The sequence below is a fragment of the Hydra viridissima genome, unplaced genomic scaffold (genome assembly GCF_058129835.1).
Source record: "Hydra viridissima isolate aposymbiotic clone 2 unplaced genomic scaffold, HvirCarnegie_v1 scaffold_8, whole genome shotgun sequence".
Classification (NCBI taxonomy): Eukaryota; Metazoa; Cnidaria; class Hydrozoa; order Anthoathecata; family Hydridae; genus Hydra; species Hydra viridissima.
The window spans coordinates 8,370,022-8,397,974 of NW_028324307.1; the positions used below are offsets into that span (position 1 = coordinate 8,370,022).

The 27,953-nt window shown below is 27.0% G+C and overlaps 1 protein-coding gene and 2 pseudogenes across 2 annotated transcripts; 1 reads left to right on the forward strand and 2 right to left on the reverse strand.

The window, feature by feature from the left end:
• Positions 1-27,943, reverse strand: LOC149884873 (recombining binding protein suppressor of hairless-like). 2 transcript variants are annotated; one of them, XM_090095641.1, is made up of 14 exons: positions 27,711-27,943; positions 26,609-26,758; positions 19,233-19,308; positions 7,785-7,910; positions 7,303-7,459; positions 6,782-6,916; positions 6,370-6,418; positions 5,862-5,999; positions 4,229-4,341; positions 3,938-4,078; positions 3,328-3,400; positions 2,579-2,661; positions 2,375-2,478; positions 1-554 (listed from the first exon to the last, which is right to left on the reverse strand). In XM_090095641.1, exons 2-14 carry the CDS (start codon positions 26,748-26,750, stop codon positions 329-331), a joined length of 1,563 nt encoding a protein of 520 aa, XP_089951767.1. In that variant the 5' UTR covers positions 26,751-26,758; positions 27,711-27,943; the 3' UTR covers positions 1-328. The 2 variants fall into 2 exon arrangements, with proteins under 2 accessions (XP_089951767.1, XP_089951766.1); XM_090095640.1 differs by having other exon boundaries at positions 27,872-27,930.
• Positions 12,511-14,766, reverse strand: LOC149884874 (uncharacterized; annotated as a pseudogene).
• LOC149884875 (uncharacterized) lies at positions 15,769-18,167 on the forward strand (annotated as a pseudogene).
• Positions 27,944-27,953: the final 10 nt, after the last annotated feature.

Below are 27,953 nucleotides of genomic sequence, written 5' to 3' on the forward strand. Positions count from 1 at the left end.
GTGAATTGATACATGAATTCATATATACATATTTACACACACATACATTTACATAATAAATACAGATCACAAAATCATTTTTTACTGCGCTTTAACGTAAATATGACGTAATGAGCGCTAAAACTTAGAAAGTTCATAATTCAACGAATCGCTTAACAATATTTTAATTGCTTTGCTTTAAAAAGTTAATAAATCTAAATGATCACATTGCTTACGACTTCTTTCAAATGCGTGAGGTAAGGAAACTATTTACGTCCATCGCGAAACTCACAACCATAAAGAATCGTATGGTGTTTTGTTAGACATGATGCGCGGAAATCTACAAAAGTCAAGGTAACTTGCAGGGTGCAGCATAGCGAGCTATCCTTTCATGCATGCCAGCTTCGTCAGTAAAGTATAGCTCAGGAGTAAATGTGAATATGCAATTCGTTGGGTAGATTACGCCATCATCTCTTACTAATGATATGGGGACACTAAGTTCTGATTGCATATACTTCCATCTGCCTTTAAATAAAGAAACATCAGGAACCAGACACAATAGGGTTTGGAAACTTCTATAAGGAAATTGTATGAATTGTTATACTGGTCGGTTCACAATAACAATATTACATTAGTATAAAAAAAGGAAGATAATGTAGAAGAATTTGAAACACGCAATTAATGTTAACTCAATTTGACGCACAATAAGACCAGTCTCAAATTCACTTGCGCAATTGTAATTGTGGCATGAAAACGAGGCAAGTATGGACAACATAAACAAATATAGAGGAATCACATTAGTAATATTACTAAACTGCAGGAGGAATATTTTCAAGTATGAACTAAATGTCTCTTTCAGATATTTGGACATCTTGGTTAAGTTGTGCTAAATTTTACCAAACTTAAGGTACATGAAATTAGACCAAGTAATTAGATCTCTTGATACAGCAGATTTTGGAGTTTTAAATAAATCAGGAGATATATGTCAGTGAAAAACTAGGTCATGCTAAAAAACATAAAAAACTGATCGATTGGTTTCGTTTTTGGCCAAGGACCAGGCTTGGATGCAGGTGTACAGAACGAAGGAGATAACAACTCTTTAAGCATTTTTCCTTCGGATTTATCTTTTTGTAGGAGAATGTCTAATATTCTCAAATTTCATTTTTTATGTGAATATATTTAAGTTTCAATGTTTTCCAAAGTAAATATGAAATAAGTTAGATTCTTAAAACCTCATTTATCATTTTATTATATTATCTTCTAACAGCTTTCTACATTTTTTTTCAAATGTTAGTAGCTTGCAATTTTTTTGTGGTGTCTTAAATAAAAATACACCAAGAATTTCATTTCTTTTCTTTAAAATTTTCTAATCTTTATTTCTTAAAAACTAATCTTTATTTCTTAATACTTAAAGTAAAATCGGCGCACTTTACGCATTTCGAAAAATGAAAGAAGCCCCTTTTCTTAAATATTAAAATATTTTCTTGGATCCAGCTTTACGTCTTTTTACATCTTTAATGAAAACATCTTTTAATGAAAACATCTTTTAATGAAAACATCTTTTAATGAAAACATCTTTTAATGAAAACAGGGCAAATTTAGTCTTTCATATTGGTCGTATGATTCGAACTTCCGCGGAGCAATAAAATTCCACTAACACCTGTGTTTAATTCTAGACATCTTTATCTTTTATGCAGTTATAAGTACACATTTATAAGTATGCAGTTATAAGTTTGGTTACAATTGTTCATAACTAATTATCTTAAGAAAGCAAGATGTTTTTGTATTTGCTTATATTATTTGTTAATAAGTTTTCACACTGCAAGTATTGCGTGATTAATTTCGGGAAAGATCTATCCAGTTTGATTATTTCCGAAAATTTATTTAAGAATTATGGCAACAGGTACAACATTTTAACGACTAACTAAAACTGTTTATATTGTTGTGTAAGAAAAGCAGCCATGTTTTCCTAATGAAATTTGTAAGAATTAAAGAAGCAAATAAGAAAATAAAAAAATGTAACTTAATGTTATGTTATACGCATGTAACTTGTTGTTTCGCTATATGCGGTCTTATTTGAATTGAACCAATATGCATTAATAGTCATGTTGAAGCAAAAATATGCATTAATAGTCATGTTGAAGCAAAAATATGCATTAACAGTCATGTTGAAGCAAAAATATGCATTAACAGTCATGTTAAAGCAAAAATATGCATTAATAGTCATGTTGAAGCCATGTTGTAATAACATTTAATGCTACATTTATTAAAAAAAGGTCGGAGAGTTTTTAGTAGATTTTGTGGTAAATATTTTACAAAATTAACATAAATATTTTATTCTTTAAGAAAAATAATAAACTGTTGAGCATAAAAAGAAAAGGTAATCAACAAGCACCTGTACATAGTTTCAGCTTCAACGTCAGCGAACCACACTTTTAAGCGTGTCGTAAATTTATCACCGTGTACTTCCACTTTAGCAACATCACCACCCCCAGTTAACTATAAATAACTTTATGAATTTTATAATCTATTATAAATTTATTCTGTCTTTATGAGATAAGAATATCTTTCAAAAGAATATCAAGAAAATGAAGCGTACATGCAAATAGGAGACAAATGGAACTGGAGCAATTTTGCTATGAACAGGACCAGCACCTTCACAAAACTTGTAAGTACTTTTATCTAAAAAAGATTTTCTTTTTAAACTCTAAATTTCTATGTTTATAAATCTAATTTGTAGTTACTTTCAAAATTTTAGCATTTCAACGACCCCCTCCCTCCCTTTTTTTTATTCCATTTTATCCACAAAAAAAAAAAAAGTAGCAGTTTATGAAAGGTTTTCGTGTAAAATTAAGAAACTTGTTATAATTTTGATTTTTGGCTTGTATATAGTACTCATTTAAAATTGAAGTTAAAAAGCCTACCAAATTGCTGATAATCCACTAGTCTAGAATAATGTCTGGAGTACTAAGTCCAATTACTACTCTAATATGCATGCATGAGTTTAAAAACAAACACAGTTTCTATTGAACTTCGGAAAGAGAATGAGAACTTAATTAAGCTTAAAGATACTTAAAGGTACATATATTTACACTTAGATGATATTTTTAAAATTAAATAGGGGGTTAAATTTTAAAAGTAAATTAAACTTTTGAAAATAAACTTTGTTATAGGATTTTAAAATCTTTTACAAAAATCTTTTGTTTTCTTCCTGAAGAGTATCTAAGGTCAAAATATTAACAATTGCAGACTTCTTTCATTTCTTTTTACTAAAGATTGTGAACATACAACTTTAAAAAATAAGAAAACAAAAATCAAATTTAGCTCAATGATCATAGAACTGTTTACCTGCACTGATAATAGTCCATGAAGCAGCATCTGATATTAACTCTCTTCTTGAGTCTTTAGAACAAGGTGACGCCTGACAATTATAAACATAATATTAAAAACTAGATAACAAGATGAATAATGATGCTTCTTTTATAAATAAATTATAATGAAATATTGTAATTTTTTTTTTTTTTTCTTTTTTCAAAAATTAAAAATTATATTAAAATGTTTAAACAACAACTATTTGATTGCCCCAGTTCAACAGTATAACATCTCAAAAATATTCATTTTAAGATTTTTTTTTTTTTAATTCTAAACAATGAGGGCATGATCTTTTCAGTACAACAACTGTATTCAATCAAAGTAACTTATTTTCCATATTTTTTGCATAATCTTTAAATTTTTTAACTTCAAATTCCCTTTTCTAAAAATGTCTAACTTTTAGAGGTTACAACTGTTGAACTGGGGCAGCAATATAAACAAGTTTTTTGTTTTTTTTTTTACTTAAAAAAAGAAAAGAAAAAGAAAAAAAGGCAATACAAGAAACTACAAAAATTTAAAGTGGATTTTATTTATAGAACTTGTCTTGTGTAACAAAACAATTTCATAAAAAAGCTAAAGAAAAAACCTGAAACATAATGACTTTTTCTTGATTTATGCTCAAGTACATGTGGTTGGTACCCTTTACATAAAATGCAACTTTGTGTAACTGGGAAACAGGATCATCAGCGTCAATTAACACAGTTTGTTTGTCAACTTTGCGTATAATCTGCAATAAATAAAAACTATCAATGAGGACCTAATAACTTGCACCTTAAATAGTTATATAATTCGAATATTTTTGATTGAAATAAACATTTTAAACAACAAAAAATTGTGATAAACTTAAAAAAAAGCAAACAAATCAAATGTGAAATACCATCATTGGGGTAGCAAGATTTGTTTTTACACAAACTAATTTAATTGTTTGCCCATAATGTACAATGCCTTCAATAACATTAATTTCTTCTCCATCTGGTTCATTATCATCACCTAGAGTGCAACTTTTAATTTAATAAACTTTATATAATAGAATTAATAATATACAGTACTTTCAAAAAAATATAGGTGCATTAAGACGGATTACTCTTTTTTTTTCAAAGTAACAGTATTTTCTTTTAAAATAAAAAAAAAACAACATTTGATCCAACTTTTTTTTTTGCATGAAGAGAGAAATATTTCTTTGTGACTAAGAAATGTCATTAACAAATTCATTACTTTTTTATTAGTTCAGTTTTATTAAGTAAAAAAACATAAAGGAAAATATTGTAAAAAAAAAGTTTTAAACTGATAGCCAGGATTATTAATCCTGGGATTTATAAATACTGGTTCTTGAAAGATATTAACATATAATGTTGATTTTTTTAAAAGTTATAAAATGGCACATTCAAATTAGCTTTATAAAAACTATTTATCAAATATTAAAGAGTTAATTGTTTTTATAGATATAGTATATACATGTAATAATAGTCCTGATTATTTTTAAGTTTTAATTGCAAAAAATCCAGCTGCAGAAAATGCAGGATCAGACTCTACACTGGTAGGTTTAATAGTCATTAAAAATCGCATGCTCTTTTTAAAAATTCCACCTCATGTTTCTCCATTTTCAAGCAATTGTATTTCTTTTTAAATTTTTGCTGACAGCGTATCACATGAAATTGGTATCCTCAACAAATTTCCTTTTTTTACAGCTTTTTTTTGAGCTCATCTCTTTTTACAGCATTTTATTTATTACAGCATTGAGTTCATCTGAAATACAAAAAGGTTCAAGAGGAGAAAATATAAATTCAGACAGAGACTCAGGTGAATCAGATAAATTACTTCATTTTTTCGTTATTTACTTATGTTGAAGTAAATAACAAAAAAAATGACATAACAAAAAAAAACCAAGAAAAAAAATGCCAAATGGACAGCCTGTGTGGTTAGCATTTTTAAGTTTTTTTAACACAAAAGTTACAGCAACATTGGCAGTAAACAAATCTGCATCCTGACAAAAAAGGGCCTCAACAGCTACTTTTATTGGGATGAGAGCTTTAATAATGGTTGATATCATTTTAATTTCATTACTAGAAAGAGAAAAAGATTCACCTTTGGGTAGACTTACATCTATTTATGCTCTTTGTACACAATTTTGTAATAAATGTGCATGTTAAAGCACAAGCTTGTTTCAACTAGTCTTACAATGTTTTGTTTAAAAAATATCTGTTTGCTTTCCAAACTCAGTCAGGACAAACTTCTGCAAGATATCATTTTTTATTGATCTATTTGTTTTAACACAGAAGCATGTTTACATAATAAAAAACTCCAAGATAACTATGCCAGTATAACATTTGATACCTAACTTTGTGCAATTGGTCAGATTTGTAACTAGACATTTTTTCAAGTTTATTGTAATTAGACAATCTCTCATGAGCTTCTTGAAAACAATTATACAAATTTTTGTATATAAAACTTAAAAAAACAAAGTTAATATAAAGAACAAAAAATTTTAAAGTCCTAATAATAGAACTTACACAAATGAATTGACAAATAACCCCACTGCAAACTGCTGGCTATAAAGTTGTCATCTTCTACATGAAGGTAGCGAGTGCTTACAGTTTGTGAACGTAAACGATTAAATAAAGCCACATTTGAATTTGAAGAAATGCATACTACAAATAAAATCTGATAATTCATTCATCAGAAACCTTACTTATATCATTTATATAAACCTTTCTTATAAGATCACTTGTGGATGTTTATGAATAACAAGCCTTAATTATTTATATAAACCTTTCTTATAAGATCACTTGTGGATGTTTATGAATGACAAACCTCAATTATTGCGATATTATCATGTTTAAGTAAACTCTTTCTACAATACTAAACATCATTTTGTTTGCGACATTTTGTGTTAAATTAAATTTTAAACTTAAGATTTGTAAAAACACTTACATTTAAAAAAAAAACTAAGTACTTTTAAGTATCTAAATTGATTTAAAAGTTAGTGAGAAATGGTGTTATTTAAATTTTTACACTTACATTCTGTATTTTTGGATGACTGTTTCTTTTTTGAAGGTTTTGATATGACCTAAAATTAAAGGAAACTTAGTAAAAATAAAGTTTAAAAATCTTCAGTAAAAACATGGTTTTGTTAAAAACTTTTAAACAACTTTTATTGTAAGATTAAATTAAAAAATTAACAAAGAAAGTTATACTTTAAAAGAAGAAAGTTCAAAGAAAATGTTTTAAAATAAAAATAAAATAAAAATACATATAAAAAAATATGTAAGAAAGGGAAGATAGTAGCCAAATAAAGATAATAAAAAAAAAAAAGAAAGAAGAATGAAGAATACCTTCTTTGGTAAAAAGCAGAGAACCAATTAATTAGTTCAAAAAATAAAATACCATTATTTTGTTAATATATTGATAAATATAAAATACCATAAAGTACCTTAATTCGTTTTGAATCAAAAATGCCCAGGTTTTTTCCATCTTGGAATATAAGCTGAGAGTGTATCATGAAATTTTTGCGTTTATCAACATCAGAAATGTACAAAGATTTTGCAGAACAGAATGCAATTTTCCCCTTTAAAATAAAATAGACACTCAATATGCATATCTTAAAAAATCATTTATAAAAAGAGTGTTGACATAGTAATTAAGATTTAATAAGGCATGTTAGATCTTAAAGTATATCATAAAACCAATTAATAAAATTCCAAGCAAATAAAATTCTTTTAATAAATAAAATAGTTTGAAGAGTTTAAGTGAAAAACTACAACTTAAATTAAACAGTGTAATTTGTTTAAGAAATTTTGTTTATAATGGAAAATAATTGCCAAGATGAAACCTATTACTTCTACAGATATCAAAACCTGATATTTCTATAGATATCAAACTAAATTTTTAACTTTAAATTACAATTTTAAAAATTGTTAAAAAATTATCTTAAACCTTTTCACAAATTCAAACCTTTTCATTGACATCAAACTGCTGAAAACCAGGTTGATCTGGAGATCCAATATTTGTAAATATGAATGGATACAGTTGACTCCCTTCACCTTTCTCCTCTTTACGCTTTTGCCAACCTTTTCCACTTAAGTAGACACATGGTGGTGGGCAAAAAAACCTTTTAAAAAATGCAGATAGATAAAAAATCAGGAAAAAAAAAGGTAGATTAAAGGTTGAAAACTTTTTAAAGGTTGCCACTTGGCAAATCCCTTGGATTTCAAAAGAAAAAAAAGATGGGTTTCAAAGAGAAAGAAGAATTATCATCATCATCAACAACAACAAATTTAATAAAAACTTTGTTTAAATTAAAATAAAACATTTATTTGCAACCTTAATCTATATTTATTTAAAAAGGCAACTATTACACAGAGATAATATTTCCAAGGTAGAAAACTTATTAATGCAAAACTATTAATAGTAAGTTTATTACACTATTTTATTACCTTTTCTCATTGCCATATGATTTTTGAGCAACTTTTGCATGCAAAACAGTTACAACAAAATGATCTCTTTCTTTTAAATATCGGTTCATATTATTTGCAGTTAATTTATGTAAAGTTTGCTCAACTCTGTAAAATAAAAAAAATTTTAATGTAAAGATAAATTTTATGACTTTAATGGAAAAATCAAGAACTGCTGCTCTGGGGATCAGTAAAACCAGTTATTTTAATCAATTTTAAAAAAGCTACGTTCATAGGCAAGATTAGGTCAAAGGATTCATTAAGTTGTTGCATATTTGTTGCAAGAATAGCTCCCTGATTACAAACCTTGCAATCTTAATAGTTTTTATGTCAAAATTAATTAAAATTTTTCATGAGTTTTGACAAATACTACTGGCATTACAAGATTCACAATCAGGGAGTAAAAGAATACAAAAATTTGATTTGCATGACCTCTTCTTACTGTCATTGGAATTGTGACAAAAAAAAGAACAAAGAGTTTAGTAAGAACAAAACAAAGTGTGATATGAAAAAATGAAGTTAATGAAAAATTAGAAAAATTATTGATAAATACAAATATGCAAGCAAAGCAAAATTTCTACTCTACAAATATACATGTATAAACACACAGATTCGTATATATGTGTATGTACACAAACATACATATATATACATGTGTATATATATATATATATATATATATATATATACATATATATGTGTATATATATGTGTGTATGTGTAAATGTATATATATATATAAATATACATATACATATACATATACATATATATATATATATATATATATATATATATATATATATATATATATATATATATATATATATATATATATATATATATATATATATATATATATATATTAGACCAAAAAAGACCAGACAAAAAAAAAATTTTCTGAAAATTTAATTTGCTAGGTGTTTAAATAATGTATTTTGATGAAAAAAGTAACTCCTGAAAATTTCATGACCTTATTCCAATATTTAGTGACAGCTCAATTAACTTTACTTTTCTGCTTTTGTCAACTACTAAATTTGATAGAATAACATACTGAATAGTGTTCATTTTACTTTTGTTTATAACTGTGTTGGTTTTAATTGGATCTAGGTATTTGTTGGGCAAACAAAACAATTCATCTAAGTTTCAATGAATTTTCTTAGTTATGACTGATTGTTTATATTTTTATATGAACATGTATGTAATATTTTTAGTGAAATAATAGTATTTAGCAATAACTGAATCAAAGTCAAAATGTCAAAGAAGAAAGTTATCAAAACAAGAGGTGACACTAATGTGTGGTTAATTGTTCATCAATTACCAGTTCAAGATAAACTAAGTTGTTCAACCTGTTTGCCCACAGTTGGTTTTGTCCTACAACGCCTCTTTAATGACTTAAAGACAAACAAAATGGATCTTTCACAAAGCTGCTCCAATACTATTGATGAGGTTTTATAAATTTGGTTTATTGCCAATGCTATTGCTAAACTAAAAGTATTGTATAACTCATATGTTAAAATTGGAAAAAACAAAAAAAAAAATCTCGCAGAACTGAAAGACAGTTAAAATTGGAAACTGATTTGGTGAACAAGTTTAACAAACTGTTTGATGTGGCTCATGCAGGTTGTAACAAAAATTCAACAATATATTAATTTTCTACAAGACCAAAGAGAGAAAAGGAAAATGGTAATGGGTGCGGAAGATTTAGAATTTAAAGAATATTAACAAAAACAAGTGTATTGACATTTCCAAGAAGAGTAGTGCAAAAAAAAGGTACTAAGATCGGGTTGGTTGAACATATTTTAGATTCAGAATATGAAGAAACTGGTGATGAGGAGCTGCTAATTAGCAAGTATCACCAGCAAAAGGCTAGAAAGACCATTATATTAGAAAACAACCATATTCAAACTCTAGCTAAACAAAACCAAAAGTTAGCACCAAAGCCACATAGTGTTATTGATAACTCATTATTTATTGGTAGTCTTGATCGTACAAAAACTACATGAGTACAGGCTATGCACATTGTTGTGCCAGTCCTTAAAGCTGTTGGCATTGACATTAAAGACACTATCTGCAAGCTCAATATATAGAACTCGTAAAACAATTAGAAAATCCATATCCCAAAACATTTAAGAAACTTTTGTGCTGAATACACCCCTGATTGCCCATTTTGAAAGTAAAATCCTACCAGACCATATGGAAACCTGGCTGATAGGATGCCAATTATTATATCAGGTTTAAATGTTGAAAAACTATTAAAAATTCTTAAACTAGCTTTGAGTACTGATGAGCATATGGGAAACTTGGTTGTTGAAATGTTTAAAAAATGGAAAGATAATCCAGATTGGCTGGTAGATCTTTGTTTTGACACAACTACTTCCAACACTGGTGTTCATGCCGGTGCAATTACTATCATTTAGAAGGCATATTACAAATATTTACTGTTTTTAGCCTGCAGGCATCATATCCTTGAAATTGTTTTGGCTGTAGTTTTTCCAGTCTTCAGGTCCACAGATTGGAATATTTAGTCAGTTCAAAGAACATTGGAAGCTTATTGACACTACCCAATACAGTACAATTGAGGCTCCTGACAATCAAATCAAATCAAATCTGAACTTACAGTTGCTGAATGCTAAACCAGATGAAGAAAAATATGTTAGAACTCCTTAGGAATCACAAAAAGATTACCTGGAGCTCATCTGAATCACATTAATCACACTGGGTGAAAATGATGATGTAATTCAATTCAGCCCTCCAGGTGCCTATCATTGTGCCAGGTTGATGGTAAAAGGAATATACTGTCTTTAAATCTATTTGTTCCATAGACAATTCAAACTTACAGCATCTGTACTATAGGGTCTTCGTCATATCTGTCTTTTCATTATTAACATTTATGTGAAAGTCTGGCTTAGACTCCAAACAGTTTTTATGCTCCATACAATGATCTATGTCTACTCCAGACTCTTGAGTCTTATGGTGCTATTGACAAACAGATAGCAGACATTGCAATTAAGAAAATAAGAGGACATTTGTGGTATTTGAGCAAAGATTTAATTGGACTTGCATTATTTTCTGACTTTGTCCCAAATAGTGAGAAAGAGACTATGATTACTGTTCTAAAAATACCACCAATGAAAACTGATCTCAGAAGAGTTCATTCAAAATTAGTTGCACACTTTAAGGAAAAGACTCTGTCAGATTTTATCACTCAAAGATCAATGAATCTGTTCACTGCGCTTAACATTGATCCAATTTTTCATACTTTTAATCCAACTGCATGGGTTTTTTTGCCTATCTCACTGCCAAGCTAAAAATAGCTTGAGTCACCAAAGACTGTGCTGAGCATGCTGTTAAGTTAGCAATAGACTTCAATAATGTGTTAACACTTGATGAAGCTGAACGGCAGTTAATATTTCAGATTGTCGAATATCACAGAAATTTCATGATCATTTGGTTAAAGAAAAACTTTAAAGCAGAATAGAAAGTGATTACAACTTGTAAATACTTTGATAAAACATTGTATAACACACTTAAATATATTGTATTCAATCAATCTTATGTGATAAGAAAGTTTACTATTTTATCACTATTTTTTTACAACTTTGAATCTCTTGAGCAGTCACTAAAACACATTATTTAATACCCCATTCACACCAACAAAACCAAGTTTTAATAAGACTTAATTTTAAAGCAGTGTTCAGTTTAAAGCTTTTTTAATTAATATCCTTGTCACACCAGAATAAATCAGATTTATTTTTATGAAACCGAATAAAACTTAAACTTGCAAACTCAAGTAAATATTCTTTTATTTAATACTTTGGTCACATCTACTTTGAAGTATTTTTTAAAAACAAAAAAAAAGGAAAAATTACAAAAAGAAGATATATCAATTTTCAAAGATATCGAAGAAAAAGTTGCTATTTAACACAAATCATACTTATAATACACATAAATATATGCTTAATTGTATCATATATGAAATAAGAGAGGTAAAAAGAGAGAATATGAATAAAATACATATATAAATGATTTTTTTCAATTGAATATATATATATATATATATATATATATATATATATATATATATATATATATATATATATATATATATATATATGAAGACCTCAGTGGAAAAACCAGCGTTGTCACATTTTTCTTATTTTGAGATAATCAATTTTAAAAGTTCAAAACGTTCTTTAAAATTTAATTTATACACTGCTTTTTAGTTTTATGTATATATATATAGATTAACTATATTTATATCAGATTATTTCTTAAAAAATAAAATATAAATATTTTTTCAATGTTTTTTTCGGAAACTAAAGTTCATTATCAATAAATGGACATCACTGACTTTTTCCTTGGAATTTTTAAGTGGCGTAATTACTATTTTTAGCCCTTCTTTTTTGTTTAAAAACAAAACAATATCTTAAAAATGGGCTCTTCATGATGTAAGGGACCTCAAAAGACAGTTGACCCTGCTGTTTCTTTAGCTAATTTTTTTTTGTTATCCCACTGAAACGTCTATGGGAAGTTATTACATTTTGTTAACATCTATTGTGGAGCGATAGATTTTTTTATCTAACAAAGTCAAACTAATTAAAACATAAATTTTAACACAAATTTATCAGAAACATTACTATACGTGAAATTAATGAGACCAGCATGAAATTAATGAGAAACATAACCATAATTAAAATATATTTTTCTAATCAGTATCTGAATCTTCTGATGCCGAATCTTTTGTTTTTGTTTCTGTGTTTGAAGTAACAAGATTATCAAAAAAACTGTGATTATCAGGTTTACATAGACGCTTCAGAACTTGTAAGTCGTTATACTTGGCAGTACTTATTGGTAGAACTGAGGAATACATATTAAACTGATTGAGTGCAGTTTCTGTTTGATTATTTTGTCTACGTTTTACCAAAGCAGTATTTTCAATATTGCCATTCCAGTTGTTAGGAAAGAGACGCAGTGCAGGGTGTATATCTTGAATGACAAGTTCTCTGACTGGTCGAGTTTTTATCAGACATGCACACTTATAATATTGTTTCAAGTAATCAGAAAATCTGAAAAAATTTACATTGAAAAAATTTACAACATTAAAAGGTGAAGGTTTTTTTCTGCAATTCTTAAGAACCTGACGCCAATCCTCAGGAATTTCAACATTAGCCTTTATATTTACATTTGCCATGTCATGATCGCATTCCATATAGGAATGACCTCGTATAGGAAATGACACTTTAATACATTTAAAACGTTTTTGAAAGTGAACCATCCAATGCAAAAAACGAAACACAGTGTAATTTTTGTTTTGTCCTGCACATCCATCGCAAAAAAAATGTAATTTAAGGACTGTGTCAGAAAGATGATTAATGATAAAATGATAAAGCATAGAGCAAACATCATCAGCTCCCTTTTTTCCTGTTGTTTCATCGTATGTATAAAGAAATACTTCATCACTGGATAGGATGTGTATATTAAATGAAAAAATTTAAGCTGTCTTGGGTAATACACATTGTTAGTTGATTTATTAGGCAAGGGTAAATTCTTCTGAAAATCAAAAGCAATAGCTTCAAACATGTCTGAGTTTTTTGCTCGTTTTTTTGCATTTGACTTTCTGTTATAAAATACAGCAGCTTTTTTTGTGTGAAAATCATGCCCTGTTTCAAGATCTTTTTTCTTTTTTTATTAAGTTTGATAATATCTTGACCAACTGCATTTAAAAGCTCTTGGTCAGTGTGTTTTATATTTACAATGAACTCATCACAAGCTAAACAAGTGTCTTTTTGTGGAAAGCCAAACCCAATATTAAATTTATTGTTAAAAACTACTCTGTATGTTTCGTATCCTAATTTAACAGTTGGGTAAGCATGTTTGAATAGTTCAAACATTTTAGAGACATTTAGATCTTCAGATAAGTAAATTTTTTTAGTTTTTCCAATAGCATAATGAGATGACCTTCCTCTGAAAGAAGATATATGTTTTTGGATAGCTTCACTGTCACTTTCGGTTATTTTGTGTGGCCAATTTTTATGCTTGCCTCTACCATCGATTGGAGGGCGACCTAAAAGAACAAAATGACATAATATTCATATACACACACACACACACACACACACACACACACACACACACACACACACACACACACACATAAATAGTTTAGTTCATAACTTAAAATATTATAAATAACTTCTTTAACTATTTACTAACCAGTTGTAGCAACTGATTTCCTTATTGATTCGATCTTAGCTTTTGTAATTCCGAAAAAAGACATCATAGATTTAATGCAGATTGGAACTTCGATAGCTGATTGTGCTCTTTGCACCCTTACACAATAAGAATATGAAAAATTGTGTAAGTAAGTTTTATCTGCATTCTGTCGTGGTCTTCTTCTGTCAATGTTTTGGATTTTTATTAGTGTGGATAAGTACACGTCCTGACTATTTTAAGATGAATATTCATTAAAGTTCTTAATAAGTTCGTTCCTTTCCTCACTACTAATATTTTTAAAACATGCAAGTCGAATACAATTACAGTCTGCCCCAATAATATGGCTCGATAAATTGTGTATTTTTTTTCTATTTTTAAAATTAATATTAATCTTTCTTTTTCTTGATTTTTCTGTAACCACCGGACTATCATTACAAGCCATTTTGTTTTTTGTTTACTTTTTTCCGCGGCTTTTTTTTCAACCAATACTTGAGGTATTAAGGAATCACGTTGTTTCGTAAACTATAAAAACTTCGGACAACGCAGGTTATTCCAAATGTAACCCTTGACATCACCGATTGTTCCATTTGATCATGTTTAATTTTATCCTCTTTTTTAATGAGTGGACTAGTTTTTTCACTTGGTAATTAAAATAAAAGATGAAATAAGATATGCTTGCTTGAAAAATAATAGTTTCTCAAAAATTTTAAAAATGTGACATCGCTGGTTTTTCCACTGAGGTCTTCATATATATATATATATATATATATATATATATATATATATATATATATATATATATATACATAATCATCACCATCACCATCATCATCATCATCATCATCATCATCATCATCATCATCATCATCATCATCATCATCATCATCATCATCATCATCATCATCATCATCATCATCATCATCATCACCATCATCACCATCATCATCATCATCATCATCATCATCATCATCATCATCATCATCATCATCATCATCATCATCATCATCATCATCATCATCATCATCATCATCATCATCATCATCATCATCATCATCATCATCATCATCATCATCATCATCATCATCATCATCATCATCATCATCATCATCATCATCATCACCAGCATCATCATCATCACCAGCATCATCATCATCATCATCATCATCATCATCATCATCATCATCATCATCATCATCATCATCATCATCATCATCATCATCATCATCATCATCATCATCATTATCATCACCATCATCATCATCATCATCATCATTATTATCATCATTATTAGTATTATTAGTGGCGTCCTATGATTCAACCGAATCCTAAATTTCAATTTAGAACCGAATATGAGAAATTTATTACACAACCGAAAATATTCACGAAAAAAATTAGAACCGAAATAATTTCAATCGAATTTTTGATCAAAATGTCATAAATGTATTAAGAAACGAAAAAACTTCAATCGAATTTTCCATCGAAAGTCATTAATGTTTTTAGAACCGAAAAAATTTTGATCGAAAGTCATTAATGATTTTAGAACCGAAACTCATTGAAAAGGTTTACAATCGAAAGTTCTAGCACCGAATTATTTTAGCGTTTATAAATTTTATAAGTTTTATACTTTTATACTTTTATAATATAAGTTTAAAGCGCTTGCTGTTTGAAATACAGTCTAACATAACAAATTGAAAAATAACTTTGTTTATTTTCAAAAATATCTCGTAGTTGGTGGAATAATAACAACAGAATGGAATATCAAAAAGTTGAAGGTGAAAGAAGAAATTCATTCCTCTACATAGCTGGGAATAATTGCTATGTAAAAAGCAAGAATCACAACGGTTACATTTATTTAAAATGCAAAAACTATCAACTGTGTGTTGGAACTGCAAAAATACGCGAAGGAAGTGATTTACTTGAGACAATACGAGGCCACTCTTGTGATTCCAAAACAGAAGATTTTAGCCATTTGGAAGCGCTGGAAAAAATGAGACTGAAAGCTGCAACTACACAAATTCCATTACGCCAGATTTACATGGAAATTATTCAAGACTGTCCTGAAAATGTTAAAAGTTCTTTATCCTACTTAAAATGTGAACAGATACTTCGTGGTGCAAGTAAAACTCAGTATAATGCAAATCCCAACAGCCTAGAAGAAGCAGTATTGGCAATATCTGAATCAAATCCATTTACCAACATTCTGAAGGGAATCGTCACATTTGAAGACCAGTTGGCCATACTGTTTTGTTCATCAGCACTACTACAAATACTCTCAGGTAGCACAGTAATTTAGCTCAAAACTGATGACTTTTTGTGAAACTTTTTTAGAAATTCATTCAACATCTTTTAACCTTAGCTTGCTCAGAGTATTCTGTTTTTGTAATATTTTTCAGTACTCTTATAAATTTTTTCGTTTTTTTCAGGCTCTACAATTATTTTTATTGATGCAACACTTCGTGTTGTTCCTAGCATCTTTAAAGGAGATCAACTACTAAATATCTCCATTGTGCATTGTGACATTGTCATTCCGGTATTTCATGTACTTATGACTGGGAGAAAAGAAGGTATTTACATCGCCATATTTAGAAAAATTAAGAAACTTTCAAGTGACTTTCAACCACGAATTTCTATGGCTGACTATGAAGCAGCAATAGGCAGTGCCTTGAAGGTCGTCTTCCCTGAAATAAGATTGACTGGTTGCCGGTTCCATTATGGCCAGGCAATTTTGAGAAAAATCAAAGCCGTTGGTCTTCAATCTGAATCAACAACCCTGGTCAACAACCTTGCAATTAGAAGGTGGGGCCAGAAATTCGTTGCCATGTGCCTCTTGCCTAGTGTTCTCATCAGAGCAGAAGTAGATTTACTCAAAACAGAGATGAGTCAATTCGCTAAAATTGAAACTCGTGAAAAAATGAGAATGTTTTTGTATTACTTTGAGAAGTATTGGATGACAACACAAACCCCTTGCTTTTTTTTCTGTGCATGGACTTCAATTCAGAACCAACAATGTCTCAGAAGCACTGCATTCAAAAATGAATAGATGCATGACTGCTCACCCTAGCTTCTGGAGGTTTCTAGATGATATATATCATCAGGAATTGCCATATTTGAATGAATATTGTACAGGCTAAATTCCATTGATTAAACTCATAACAAAGTAACTAGATTTAATTTGTAATCCATTAAGGTATTAGGATCTCTTCTGATAGGTCCAAATCAACATATAAATTAGCTATCATAATTTCACAATTGCACTATTTAAATTTGTGCTAACAAATATTTTACAAATCAAACCATTTGCTCATATTTTGAAACAGCTTGAAAGTGTGATTATGATGATTTATTTGTGACAATTTGCTCATATCTGCCCTTAATAACATTTTGATGATATATATGTAATCTTTATTGCATTTGCACTTTCAATCTCTGTTTGTTTGAATTTCTTATAATAAAAATGCATCAAAAGATTTTTTTAATAAATTTTTAGATAATCCTAAATGCAGAACTGGAACTCAACCAATCACAAAATGGTCATCAATCTCGAAGAGGACAAAGAAGAGAGAGAGTTCGATCTTTTGAACGATTACAAAGTTATGAAGAAAAACTTTCCACAGGAGAGTGGACTCCAACAAAGTTTCTTAAGGCTTCAGCTTTCTTCTTTAATGACATCAAACTTACATCAATGGGAGATACAGAACAAGAGCAGGTAAAATAAATTGTCAAAACTCATGCACATTATAAAGTAATTCTGAAAATGAAATAATTTGGTGTAGTAAACGTTTCAGTTAAATATTTTAATACCTCGGATATTGTGATTAGACAACATTATTATTATACTACAGCAAATTTTATGTTTTCGTCCGAAAACATAAAATTTGCTGTAGTATAATTTTTATATTGTAAGGTACCATTAGAAAGTTTTTATCTAATTTCATTTTTGAAATTTATTTTAGGACGAAAATCCACAAGAGAATGTTCAGGATTATCAACAAGAGACCAGGCCTGCTGAGACATTGTGCAAGATATGCCTTGCACTTCCTTTAGAAGTTGTTGTTCTGCCATGTAGACACTTGTATTTGTCTTCAGTGTTCAGATATCCTTGCAAATGACAGAAACAAAAGATGTCCAATTTGTCGTTCAACTTTTTAAATGTTTTTGTGTCTTAGTTGGAGGAACTGTTTGATTAATTACTATTGTAAATTATATACAGATCATATATATACATATATATTATATTCTAATTGGTGATTTTAATATGCAACCTTCAGATAAAATAATGAAGGAATTCCTTCAACTTTGCATTAATTTAACCAATACCATCAATGCATTAATTTAACCAATACCACCAATTGGTTTCAAATGTGTAATAAATTTCTCATATTTGGTTCTAAATTGAAATTTAGGATTCGGTTGAATCATAGTACGCCTACTTTTCGGTTCTAAGTTGTTCGGTTATGAAATATTTCGGTGATATTTTCGAGGATAAATATTTTCGGCTCTATCATGTGACACGTTATTAATATTATCAGTTTTATTAGTATCAGTATCACTACTATTATTACTATTCTCAACTTTTCATTACATCTATTTTTTCATGGAGATTTATAAAACCTCTCAGCTTCCAAACAAAAGTTTTTTTAATAAAATAACCCTGCAAATTCATTACTTGTTTAAATAACCACAATTAAATCAAGTTTTATTTTTGGTGTGAATGGGGTGTAAGCTTGCAATTTTGAACTTATTTTCCTGACCACAAACCATATCAAATTAGAAGGTAGCCCAATTAAAATTATATATATATATATATATATATATATATATATATATATATATATATATATATATATATATATATATATATATATATATATATATATATATATATATATATATATATATATGTATATATATATATATATTATGTATCCTTAGTTTAGTACTGTAAACCACTCTATTGTACAAGCTGCACACAGTACTTAATTATAATGAGAAATCCAAGCTGAATTGCATAACTTGTAATAACTTAACTAACCCACAAATATATTCATAAAACAAAATGTATGCATACAATTCTAAGGCATAGTGTAGGAATCATTAAAGAAGTGCAAGAACTGAAAATAAAAAGATAAACAACTTCCTATTTAAATCTAAATTTATTATAAACTTTACAATATAATAGTTGTTCAAATAACATAAAAAGAAATTTGTTTTTACTGGTTTATTTGATCAACTGATTGATAGTTACAGTTTTCTGATTGTATACTGTGGTGAATGTATGATGACTCTGCACCTGAAAAATGAATACATGTAAAGATATTCAATCAATTGTGTATCCAGCAGCATGTTTCTTATCATTACTATTATTTCACTAAGATCTAAATCTTCTCTCTTTCTCTTTAAACTAAATTACAAATAAACTGAATTACAAATAAAAAATTTCTATTTAAAATGACTGCAATGTTTTTTTGTGTTTTCATTTCAATCTCAAACAAAAACTACAAAAAAAATTGCATTAGCATGCATTTTAGCACCCCTTTAGCAAATTTTCACATTTAGTTAACTTTTAAGTCGAATTTGATCATGTTAGAATGAGATCAAATCATTTATTTGTAATTATAAATTTTTTAGTATAAACAGATCTGCAGTTATATTAATTTATAATTAAATTATACTCAATACTTTTTTTAAAAAAATTTCACTGTTTACAATTACAGTTGGTCTAATACTGACAGCTTTTATTATCAAGAAGCATGTCAAACATGTCTTGTTAAGTCTGTGAGAAATTGAATACAGCAGCAAAAATACAAACCCTCTCATCACTGTTCTTGATTACTTTTTCAAATTTAGTAATGTTATAATCAGATATGTATTCAGACAGAAAGGAATTATCAACTGCCAATGACAGTTTTCTCTAAGAAAATCAATTAGTGTATTTGTTGCAAAAATAATCTTATTTGATATTCCAAAAATGCTTGCACTAAATATAAAAGTACTTGTTTGGACATCATACAAACAATTCCATGAACACATTTTTACAAGTCACCCAATTACATAATAACTGCATGCTAACCCAAAAAAAATCGCTTCTTTTTTGCAGCTTCTTTTTAACTTAAAAAGAAGCACTGTTGTGTTAGATACAATTAAGCAAAAAGCAACCCCAGAATTCTGGTCTCTAAGATTCCCCTACTGTATTGGTTAAAATGCTGATTTTGCCACTTGCTCTCCTGAAGGTTTGTGCTGCTCCTGTGAGAACGAATGCAGCTTTCCTACATATCTATGGTTTTCCTAAGTACAGTTCAAAAATAGTTGAGAAACTCATCTTAACCAATTTCTTAAACACATTTAACAAAAATAGTTAACAGAATGCTAAAAATCTGTTTCTCTGGCCCATTATATTATCTCTTTCTCTTTCTATTGTGCTACTATTCTCTAATCCCTTACTTCTATGTAAGAGATTAGAAAATAGTAACACAATAGAAAGAAAAAGAGATAATATAATAGTAGCACAATAGAAAGAGGAAGAGATAATATAATAGTAGCACAATACAAAGAGAAAGAGATAATATAATAGGCCAGAGAAAACAGATATTTAGCATTGATACATATTCTAGTAATAATGTATTTAATTTGCAAATCCGAATTTTATTATTGGTTTCTCTTAATCATTTGTAGATTTTAAAAAAGGTAGTTTATAAAAGAAAATGATTGAAAAAAAATCTCTAAATGAAATTCGGAGATAGTTGATAGTAGATGTATGGTCAGCAAATAAAGTCAGCAAATAAAGTCAGCAAATACTGATGGCCAAAAGCTGATTCCATCCTTGTGTTCTTTTAAAATAAATAGAACTAATAATGAAATCCAAAAAAAATAGCCATTTTATCACAGCATTCAGCATTATTATTGTCATCATCAATACCATTTACCATCAGCATTTTATTCTCATCAACATTTTTAACAAAGAAAATCTGCTGGCCCAAACTTTTTATTTCAAACATTTTTTGAATCATTAATTTTTTTTTTAAACTTAAAATAAAGTAACTTTAAAATGATAAAAAAAAATTTTATTTCGTTTTTTATTTTCTTAATTTTTTAAAATTTCTTAATCAAAAATAGATAAAATAAAATAATTTGGTGAAATATAAAAACTATTTGAATATTAAATCATGTTATAAGAAATTATAAGATTTTTTTTCAGAATAAAAAATTTTAATGGTTTATTGTTCAAAACTTCAAAATTTTTTTCAAAAAGTTAAGAGTAAATAAAAGTTTTAATTATTCAAAAAATAAAAGTTTTAATTGTTCTTTTCTTAAACAACAAAACACTGTTTTATCCAAATTTATGTTATTTAAGTCTGTTAAACATATTTGACTCTGACTATTGCACATTTTAATATGACTGATGAATGTTATATTCAACTTTCATAAATTTAGTGAGTGAGACACATAGAAAGTGTATACTAACAACATGGCAATAGATATGGATGCATTTGATCTTGATTTGTTCTTAATATATCATTGAAGTTAATGAAACATCTATTGAAATATTATTTTAAAAACTTATTAATATCTAAATGAAATTGGTTTCTCTTATGATAGGACTTTTTTTTTAACATTGTTATTTTATCAAGATATATAACAATAAAAACTTTATATTTGCTTTTGCTTTACATCAGGGGATATTTACAAAATTTAAAAAAAAACATCCTTTAAGTTATAATATTCATTTAAGAAGATTATAATACAGAAATAAAAAATTTTTTTGAAATAAGAATATTAAAATAAGAATGGTATGTAAACCACAACACCTAAATCCAAGATAATCATGTTGCTATGTTTATAACTTTTAGTTAAACACTTAACTTAGATGGAAATGAAAAAAATTTATGTATAAAAATACAAAATAAACTCCTTAAAAAATAAATTTACAACACAAAAAAACTTCACAACTTTAAATTGTCTATTATAGTTAAGAAAATGAGTCTTGCAATTCAATAAAAAGTTCTTTCTATTTAACCATTAAAACTTTGGTCGTGTGAAAAACTAAAAAATCCTATGAAAGTCTTTTAGGATGATTTCTAAGTTAAATCTCTTCCAACATGCAAACAAAAACCATGAGATAATAGGTAAAGGTAAACAGCATATTACAGATAAGAATTAAAATTAGAACATATATATATATATATATATATATATATATATATATATATATATATATATATATATATATATATATATATATTATGCCTTACAAGTTTTAAGTGCATAAAGCAGGGTATCCTTAGACTCACAAAGAAATATAATAAAATGAAAAGATTGAATAAATTAATTTGGAGTTCCAGCAAAGCGAATTGGATTCAGAAGCAAGTAGAATTCTAGATGGAGAGTTATACCTTTTTTGACATATCTGTTCCTTAACTAATTGACATGTCAATGAAAGATCAGAGAATAATAGAAGAGCTGAAAAGAGAAGATGCAGCCTTTTATGAAGACCTGAAAGATCTAAAAGGAATATGATTATGATTGTACAACAAGATGAAGATTTGAATTTAATTTCTGGCAGAAGCAGCAAAGATTTGTAAGAGTTAAACATTTGACAGAGCTTAGGATGGACTAAGTAAGTTTTAAGATGAATTAAAATTTTAAGATGTTAAAACTTGTTTTGATATTGTGAATGAACATGATAATTCCATTTCGGACAAAGAAAATTCTGCATATGAGGTATCCAAATCTAAAATAATTTTAGTATTAATACCTGATAAACTCATCAAAGCTGTTTGTGTTTAGTATAGAATGTTTTAAGATTCATTTAGAAAAAAAATTTATTTGTGCTTACAAAAAAATTTGTTCAAAGATTGTTGGCAAGAATAACACAGCATCAGATTATCCAGTTAGGTTTAGCTGGATTTCTTTAGAAGTTGAACCTACCTACCTACAATATAGCCAAGGTAGTATTAAAGTTTGAAGGAATTGCACTGAATATAAATGTTTTAAATAGTGGGGACTACAAGATTCTGTCATTCTGTCATTTTTCAAAGTCAACCAAAATCGACCTATAAAATTTTAAAATTGAATAAGTCTATTAAAAGTCGATTTAGTTGAATTATTTGAATAAAAAATTATAATTATATACTTTAATGTTGCTTAACAGTTTATTTTTTAGATGCAATCAAACAAATAGAACTTTAAGAGAGTAAACAAAAAAACTAGGTGGTATGTAATACTGTTATAATAACACATGCTGTTGTTTTATCTAGACCATTTTCTTTGTTCAAATTTAATTTATCTAATCACTTAGATGAATTAAAATCGAATAAACAAACAAAAACAGAAATTAAAATCACTAAGTAAAGAAAAAAACACAGATGGGTATTTTATATCATTTTTCACAACAATAAAGCAAAATATTAATAAAAGACATTAACTAATAAAAAAACAGTAGTGTAGATAGGTGGGTGCAGATGGGGCAACTATACCTTTTTTGGGGTGGCAGATTTATAAAACTTTTTCACATCCTTAACTAAGCACTATAACACATTACTTAACATTTTCTTTTAAAAAGCATCAACTGGTTATTATAATGAGGAAAAGGAAACAGTAAAGAAGTGGTGTTACATCCAGTAAGCTAAGAGTTAATTTTATTTTATACAGCAAATAAGGTTCCATGTCTAAATATTTTAGTTGAATTAAAAAACCGCTTTGAATGATATTCTTACGCATGGCTCAATCTTTCTAAATAATTTATCTTTAAAAGATAAACTACTAATAAAGATATCTCTTCACTAATTGGTCAGCATCATAACCATATTAAAGGTTGATAAAATTAAATCAAATGAAAAAATAGAAATAAGGGTGTCAGGATGATTATCCGATTAAATCAACTTTTAGTCGATTAGTAAGAAACCCATAGTTGATTAACACTTTCGCTGCCAACTACGAGTATACTCGTAGTAAGTTGGCATCATTAATTTGCCAACTACAAGTATACTCGTAGTGAGTTGGCGTTATTTATTTGCCAACTACGAGAATATGTCAAGCTCGAAGACGTAGTAGTATAAGCGAAAAATGAATCCGAATCTTCAATATCATCATCTTCACTATCCTCACAATCTTCCATAATCATAAGTGCTGTTCCAATTGTGGAATATCTGTGTTGAGCTAATTGGAGATAGATAAATTTATAAATTATCTATTTGTAAAAAAGAAATTACTCATCTATAAAACACATTAATTAGTATACTGTGTAAAAAATTCAAAGTGCACACAAAAATGTTTTTTAATGTATTAAAAAATATCTTATTGTGTACTTCAAATTTTTTTTCACATTTTTAATAACATACAGTATAATGTAGTTATCAAATATATTTTAGCTTCTAGTCTAAAAAACACAACAATTTAGAATTAAGAAAACAAAATATAAATTACCTTGTTTACTCATGATAACTGCCAATGTGCATGTGCAAAAAAATTGAAACACTATTTATAATAATAATGCATAAAATAAGCTACATTACTACACCTTTTCAAGATGTAAGTGAGAACTTGAAAGTTGTAGTTAAGAAACATAAGATGTAATTGAGAAATACAAAATATAATTTAAAAGTCACAATATGTAATTTAGAACATGGAAGATGTAATTAAGAAACGAAAGATGTAATTTAGTAGATGAAAGTTGTAATTAAGAAACAAGATGTAACTGAGAAGAGGAAAGTTGTAATTGAGAAAAGCTTATAATATATGTTTCAAATTACATATTGCGATTTCTTATTTACATGTTGGGTTTCTCAGTTACATTTTAAATTTCTTAATTACATGTTGTGTTTCCTAATTACATATTGCGACTTTTAAATTACATGTTGTATTTCTCAATTATATCTTACATTTCTTAATTACAACTTTCAAGTTCTTAATTACATCTTAAAAAGATGTAGCCACCGCAATAAGTTACACTCATTATGGTGTTAAGAGTACTTTGGCACTGGAGAAAAAAATTTCTTCAACATTACCAAACTATGAGTATACTCGTAGTGCTTTTTTTTTTGTCAGTTATATTCAGAATAAAAAATACTATAGAACTATTTCAGATTAAAAATATTCTTTTTATTGAAATGTTGATATCTAGCCTTGGCAATGAGAATGAAATCACATAAAACAGCCTCAGCAAAAATTAATGATTGTAGACATTATGGCTTGGCAAAGAAATAACGCATAGTTTAAAATAGCTCGGCAGCGAAAGTGTTAAATCAACTATTCGATTTTTCAAAGTAACTAATTTCGAACTTTGACTAGTCAACTTTTAGTCAATTTAGTCGAATTTAGTCAATATAGTCGAAACTGATAACAACACTAATATATTATTATTATTATTATTATTATTATTATTATTATTATTATTATTATTATTATTATTATTATTATCATTATCATTATCATTATCATTATCATTATCATTATCATTATTATTATTATTATTATTATTATTATTATTATTATTATTATTATCATTATTATTATTATTATTATTATTATTATTATTATTATTATTATTATTATTATCATTATTATTATTATTATTATTATTATTATTATTATTATTATTATTATTATTATTATTATTATTATTATTATTATTATTATTATTATTATTATTATTATTATTATTATTATTATTATTATTATTATTATTATTATTATTATTATTATTATTATTATTATTATTATTATTATTATTATTATTATTATTATTATTATTATTATTATTATTATTATTATTATTATTATTATTATTATTATTATTATTATTATTATTATTATTATTATTATTATTATTATTATTATTATTATTATTATTATCATTATTATTATTATCATCATTATCATTATTATTATATAATAATGATAATAATAATAATAGTAATAATAATAATAACAACAATAATAATAATAATAATAATGATAATAATAATAATAGTAATAATAATAATAACAACAATAATAATAATAATAATAATGATAATAATAATAATAATAATAATAATAATAATAATAATAATAATAATAATAATAATAATAATAATAATAATAATAATAATAATAATAATAATAATAACAACAACAACAACAATAACAATAATAATAACAATAATAAAAATAATAATAATAATATATTTGCTCTACTTATTCTAAGCTGTAATGAGCACTCTTACTGGAAATATTAACATAATTTCTACAATACTACATATATATATATATATATATATATATATATATATATATATATATATAATTTATAATTAGAGTAATAAGCATAATTAGTGTTAAATTTTTAAATGTTTTTAATAATATTAGGTCAAAACTAACACAAAATTTAACTTTCAACGGAGAAACTACAGATATTCATTTATTTCTACGCAATATTGTTTCTGTATTTATATTATATAAATATATGGTTACTATACATAAAAAAATAAACATTAAAACAGTATAGAGTTTAAATTTTGCCAGGTATTTTAACATTTAAGAATTTCTTGAAATTAAAAAAATGTGACACCACTGGATTTCTCACTTTTTACTTACTATCTATATGTATATACCTGGAGTAAAAATCAGATGAGGTAAATCAAATTCATTGTATGGGTTGCTTGTTATTGCCAGAAAGTCATCCTGATAACAATTTTTACCAGAAGATAAATATGGATGGTATGAAAATGATTCTCCACTTCTTTTACCTTCCATTTTATATTCTAAAATTAAAAATCAAGTTTTTTATTTTTTTGGTATTTATGAAATTCATAAATAGAATAAATCCAACAATATACACAAAGATAAGTACATAACCATTTTTTTATAATTATAACTATGTTTATGCATACATACAAAGTTATATTTATATACAGTCAGCCAAACACACACACACACACACACACACACACACACAGATATATATAAGAAAAAAAGTAATCAACATTATAATATAAAAAAAAGTTAATCAGCAAAAGTTTGAGTTTTTCTTTTTGGTTTTTTTTTTACAATATTCTTATCCTAAAATTCTAAATCAAGGTCTTATTTGGGACAAAGTCAGTCCTGAATTTAGCTATTTTAACAACAAGCACATTTAAAAATACTGTACAGGCATTGGTTTAATACATGAAACAATAACACTACTCTTGCCTTCCAAAGTAAAAAAGCCCTCACTAAAAGAAACTTCTGTAGATGTAAAAAATTTAATATTACAGCTGTGAATGAAAAAGAATATGAAAACAGACTTTTTTTTTTTTTTTTTTTGCTTTTTCTTTAATTCTTTTTTTTTTTTTTTTTCATTTCATAGCTGCATTATTAAGCTTTAACAACAGTCTGTAGTTTCAATGTCCAGACTTTTATCAAAACTGTTTTATTAACAGTAAAGTTACTTAAACTGTTTAATAAACCATGCAGTAGTCATTGTAAGGTATTAGAAAACCATGATATTTGTGCTGTTATTCAAAAAATGAAAATTTTGTGCAGAGACTGTTACAAGAATCCTCAGAAATTAGGAAATTCATGGGAAAGTAACTAAAAGAAAAACCTTAGCTACCTACAGCAAGTTAGAATAAACTAATTGACTTTGCCAAACAGCATACTAATAAAAGCATTCAGATATTAAAAAGTAACCTCTTTCTTGATTAAAAAAATGTAACATGCTTGAAAATGACAGACCTTGAAATGTTTAGACACAAAAGTAAGGAAGTGAATTTTAAGAAATTAGGCTCCAACAGTATGGAGTTGGCAATTTGATAATGGCATTTTAGGTATCAATGGCACCAGCTGGGGTTGGTGAACTGGTGTTCACTGAATACTGGATCATAAACAATACCTACAGATTATCCAGGGTAATGTACAAGCATCTATCAACTTAGATACGGCACAGATAACCCTGGATAATTCAGTGTGACAGATATT

What these genes read in the sequence shown, in the direction of transcription:
- LOC149884873 (XM_090095641.1), bottom strand. Translation starts at nt 26,750, where the DNA reads ATGGAAGGTAAAAGAAGTGGAGAATCATTTTCATACCATCCATATTTA. An exon ending in TCATCTGATTTTTACTCCAG is followed by an intron (nt 19,309 to 26,608) that starts GTATATACATAT and finishes TTCATTTTTCAG; the next exon opens with GTGCAGAGTCATCATACATT. An exon ending in GAAGCTGAAACTATGTACAG is followed by an intron (nt 555 to 2,374) that starts GTGCTTGTTGAT and finishes ATTTCCTTATAG; the next exon opens with AAGTTTCCAAACCCTATTGT.